The sequence below is a fragment of the Hibiscus syriacus genome, unplaced genomic scaffold (genome assembly GCF_006381635.1).
Source record: "Hibiscus syriacus cultivar Baekdansim isolate YM2019G1 unplaced genomic scaffold, ASM638163v2 tig00111575_pilon, whole genome shotgun sequence".
NCBI classification, from domain to species: Eukaryota; Viridiplantae; Streptophyta; class Magnoliopsida; order Malvales; family Malvaceae; genus Hibiscus; species Hibiscus syriacus.
The window spans coordinates 291,734-297,151 of NW_024063125.1; the positions used below are offsets into that span (position 1 = coordinate 291,734).

At 33.3% G+C, this 5,418-nt stretch overlaps 1 protein-coding gene across 1 annotated transcript; it reads left to right on the forward strand.

The window, feature by feature from the left end:
* The first annotated feature begins 2,586 nt into the window (after positions 1–2,586).
* On the forward strand, positions 2,587–4,505 carry LOC120165124. The gene is made up of 3 exons (XM_039174711.1): positions 2,587–2,950; positions 3,628–3,681; positions 4,160–4,505. Exons 1-3 carry the CDS (start codon positions 2,633–2,635, stop codon positions 4,391–4,393), a joined length of 606 nt encoding a protein of 201 aa, XP_039030642.1. The 5' UTR covers positions 2,587–2,632; the 3' UTR covers positions 4,394–4,505.
* The last annotated feature ends 913 nt before the right edge of the window (positions 4,506–5,418 follow it).

The window sequence follows — 5,418 nt, forward strand, 5'->3', positions numbered from 1 at the left end:
CCGTAGCTCTGATACCATTAAATGTAACACCCTAACCCATACCCGACCTAGATACGAGTCCGAGATGTCACATTGACATGTTCAAAACCTTTATTCTTGTAAAATAACTGAACATTTGAATTTATATTAAGAAAATACAATCAAATATTATTCAATTGTGTTTGGTATAAAATTTTGAGATAAAAACGTGTTCAAAATATTACAAAACTCGATCAGAGCATAAATACCTAATTTACCTACTTTATTTACATGCCAACCTATTTATCACATAATAATACATACTGTGTAATTTACTTCTGATCTGATCTTTGAGCAGAGATATGTTGTTACTTTGAACTTAGCTTTGATCCTTCTGCTTCTCAGTACCTACGTGTAAATCACTTATACGCTAAGTCATAGACTTAGTGAAGCAAAAACATAATAATAATGCATTTCTCATAAATATAAACATTCAATCTATGAATTCAATCGTGTCGTATATAATTCAGTATACATGATAACATAAGATAATACAAGTACTTTTAATACCTTTTTATCGTATAAGTATATATATAACAAACATTTCTCTACATATCATGGAACACATATACTACTTCACAACAAAACATACATAGTAGCAAATCAATTTATTTATTTACTCTCTGTAAAGACCATGTATTAGCCCATGTATACTTTTGAGAACTTAAGGTATGTGAGTACATTGAGGTTGTGCACCACTATGCTGTCACAACAGCTCGTATAAATGTCCCGAAGGACCAGTCCATAGATTCTGAAGAACCTAGGTAATCAGTCCATATGTCCCGAAGAACATAGGTAAACAACCCATATGTCCCGAAAGAACATAGGTAAACAGTCCATAAGTCCCGAAGAACATAGGTAAACAGTCCATATGTCCCGAAGAACATAGGTAGACCCTCGACCCTTGGCATGCCAACTATACCCCTAGCTCTCATATCACATAACATGGCATTATCATTTATAATAGTTCACATTACTTATTCATATTCTTTCTCTTATAAACACATATCTTTTCTTTTCAGTCACGTATCACATGTATGTGTAATCATTGATCTCCTAATCACATGTTCCTTCTCTTCTGTCACATACCACATGTATGTGTAAACATATATCTAATATCATATGTTGCATTTTCACGTAAGCATGTAAATCATGTAACATATAAACATACATCCATTTCTATGTACTAATGCACACATAGTAATCACATAACATTTTATAAGTTACTTCTTACCATAGTAACTCTATCATTGACTCATTGCAAGCCAATGTTTGATCAATCACATAAGTACAATTTAAATTGCACTCACCTTAGCCTTGCTTTGATTCGATTATAATCCTTTGATTATTCCGGAACTTGTCTAGGCTCAATATCTACATAAATATATCATTTCAAAACAACTATCAGAAGCCTAAACTTTAAACTTGATGTTAATAACTTAAACCGGTTTAATGAATCAAATTCTATATTTTCATTTAGGGGGAATCGATACCCCTTGAACATACTGAAATTTTTCGTTCAAGAGGGGGAATCAATTCCCATTCATAGGGTATCGGTTCCCTCTACCCAGAAATTGTATTTTAAGCTCGAAAATCATCAGTTTTTTCATTCAATTCTTCTATTTTAAACCCCTACCATATCATTAAACTCAACTACTATTGCTTAAACTAACTTATATCCATGAAAATCATCTATAACTTCAAAATCCTATCATTCATATAAAATTCAAGAATCATACTCAATTTTCCATATGTTCTAAATACAATTCTAACACTTCTTTCTTCTTATTCTCATAGATGACAAGTCAAATTTAACTTAAAATTCAACTTATCAACTCTATTCCATGATTTCATATAAAAACTCGTTTTCTTAAATCTCTTATAACTTCTTCATCTTTTTGATTTTAAGATAACTTAAGCTTAGTTATCCTCTAAGGATCAAAACTCATGCTTAAAATCAACAAACAATCAAGAAATTAGAGAACTCACCTTTGCTTTGAGTTTTCACGTGGAGAAGAGAAGAAGATGAAGAAGAGAATTGCTTTGAAGCTTATCTCTTCAGTCATTATCCACATGGGTATTATAATACCCATTAATTATTATTTAATTATTTTCCTTGTTCAATTACTTATTTGCCCTTTGACTCCTTTAATATTTACTAATAACTTTCAGAAAATATCTCCACATAAATCATTAAACTATTCAACTATTCTACTTTAATCATCATATTCTGAAATTTTTACAATTTAGTCATTAACCCGTAGTTTGGGATGTTACACAACTTCAATATAATTGTTTTTATCATTTTAACATCAAAATGTAAGACTTTAATTATATTTATAATTTTGATATCGAAATGTAAGAAAATGAAAGTACAAGATTCTTAGCTCATGTACCTAAAAGGCAAAACGAACTTGAACCTACAATACTAATTATATTGTAAACATTAGATTTTGCTACTGATAAGGTGACATGGCATGTGACGTAAGAATTGGATGAGCCGCTCTCCACCTCACCTGCTTTCTCTTCAAAAAAAAAAAAATCATATTTCTTTCTTATCCCATGTTGTCCACTATTTCGCACTCTTCCTCTCCTTCTATTCCGAACTCTCGTCATGGCCGGAGCTTTAAGGCAGCCCCTCCACATAACCACTTCTGCCAATCCTCCATCGCAACCCTGTAAACCCAGGGCCAGGTGTATTTCCTCCTTACCCGTCGTATTCCAAAACGACAAAAGCCAGCAAGTACTGTTGTCGAAGCTGAGTGGATATTACGGCAACCGGAACCTTGTTTTGAAGTTAGCATGCAAGGCTACCCCCGCAAAGGATGACATTGTGCCTGCTGCTGATGACCCTGAAAATGGAGTCTCTCTTGGTACCATGAAATTGCCTTCCAATACTGATCTTCCCCGGTTCGAAACCTTGTTGTTTCAGGTACTACTTCACTTCCATTTCTTCTTTTGCTTCCGGTGGTAATTTTTTTAGGGTAAATTACTCTACCTTGATTATGAGTCCTTCTATAAAATTATTGAGTCTAAAAGGTACAAGATAATCACTTGATTATGAATAGGTTTTAAATTATATTTTTTATTAAAAAATTGATGATTATATGAGTTGAACTACCGTTTCTTTTAAATATTGGTTTTACGTGATAATATTTCAAGTATTGGTTTGATGGTAGAATGTAAACGTAGATTCGATCACAAAATACCATTCAAATGGATTTAGGATTAGAGATTATCATATACTAGCAAGGTTAATTTTTTAACCATAAAAATTGAATTCAGAATATATGAATAGTCGGGTGATCATTTGTAATTTTCATCGTCCTATAATCGATGAATTATTTTATAACTTTTAATAGTAAACAAAATAGATAGTTGAGGCAATATTTGCGTAGTTTACTCATTTTCTATGACACTTACGTCAACAATGCTGGAACACCACCGTTGGCTAGAGGCTAGACCATAATATAGCTGCTAGCCAATGATAAAGAAAAAAGTAAACAGAAAGGTGCAAACTTTCTTGATTTGCAATAGCAGCTTTATATCTCTAATTCCCTCAAAGGAACATATCAGTGTATTTGATTCTTTTCTTTGTTTATTTAACAGTGGGCCAACAGTCTTTGCCAAGGAACTAATCTGCCTCTTCCGGTGCCTTTGAAGGTTTGTCATCTGAATTCTTGTTACCTTAAAAGTATTTATTTTTACTGCTAATTCGATAAACACACATTCACACGGTTTTAATGAGGCATACAACTTTAAATCGATAAATTTGGTGTTCTTGCTAGATACGTAACAGGTCGAGTTTCTGCCTTGATGCCACATTTTTTTAGTCTGTTGTACAATGTCTATGTTTTTGCGAAACCTGGAAGATTTTAGGTGGACCAATATCTTCATGGTTCTTAACTTAATCATATTGGTGTATGAACCTTGCTTTTTCCCCAAGTCTTGCCCATGTTTTTAGTTTGATATCTTTGATTGCTAACCTCATCGGATTACTCCATCTAGTACCTGATAATTTTGTACAGACCATGGGGATTCTTACCTGATATTGTTTGTATATTACTCAATTTTTGTCTCTTGGGATAAACTTACCAACTCCTAATGGCCTGAAATGTTTCTCCACATTTTGTCTATACAGATCGATAAAATAGCAGGTGGGGCTCGACTTGGTTTTATTACAGTTGGAGATGGAAAGACTGAAGTCCTGGTGTATATAGATTGCTTAGTCTTCCCAGCAACAGATAATTCCGGTCCAATCTTTCGAGCAATAAGAAACGGACCATTAAAAGATCAATCTCCCCCTGGTGAGCCAAGGATCATGAGAAGTCTTCTTCAAGCCCTGCAGAAGTCTGTTGAAATTGCTAGAGTTTGAGCTAGATTTTTGTTCAATATGTACCATTATTCTCCATTTCCCCACCACCCCCTACTTTGCTACCTTCCTGTTTTTCTCTCTTTCCTACATAATTTAAACATTCTGTTTCTAACATAAAGAAATATGATCTAATAATTGTTCATTATCTAGCCATTTTCTTAGTCAGTCTTGTGTCATCAATAAATCATTGGATTCTTCATGCAAAAACAATGATATTATGACTCTCCTAGAACAAAATTTCTGCATGATGTTACTTCCTCAGGCTCTTGTTTGTTTTCTACAAATTAGCTGAATATGAAACTGAATATTCCTTGTGTTCATTTCACTGCTCATGAGATAAGTTAATGGTCATAATTAGAAGGTCATGGATATTTCAGTTCTGGATTTTGAAGAAAATGGAAAAACCAGCATGTTCGAAACAAATGCTTTTTGACGGAGAAGATGGATATGATACTGTAAATACGTCAAACTTCTCAAACAGGTATGTATGGCTTCGTTTTTATCGTGTTTCCTTTCTTGCTTTGAAGAATTCAACTATCTGTTCCTGTTCTTTTTATAATAAGAGTATATCTGATTTAAGATAGTTGTTGGTCCTCTCAAATATATGTTCCACATCTGAATTTTATATCAGCAAATCTAGAACATTTTAGCCAAAAGGATAATATCAAAAAGAGGGAATAAGAGAAACATTATTATGACATTAGGACAGAGACACTACAACCTAATGGAGCAAATTAGTTTTTAGTAGTGGTTCATAGAAGTTAGAATCCCTCGAGGGACTATTACAAGGACTTGATTAACTCTTTACCTAATCTCGTGAAATAATTTCGCGGCTTCCGTTTCTACAAAACTTTATACCAAAATAGACCAAGAGAGAAGACAAGTGGCAGTTAGAGATATTGATGGGATAATTAGTATTTTTTGAGGTAGAAAGTGTAAGCAATTGCTGATAATATAGTTTGCAGAATAGCACAAACTAATCCAATCATTTCAGGGAAAGTACCGAAACGCCTGCGGTTTGGAGA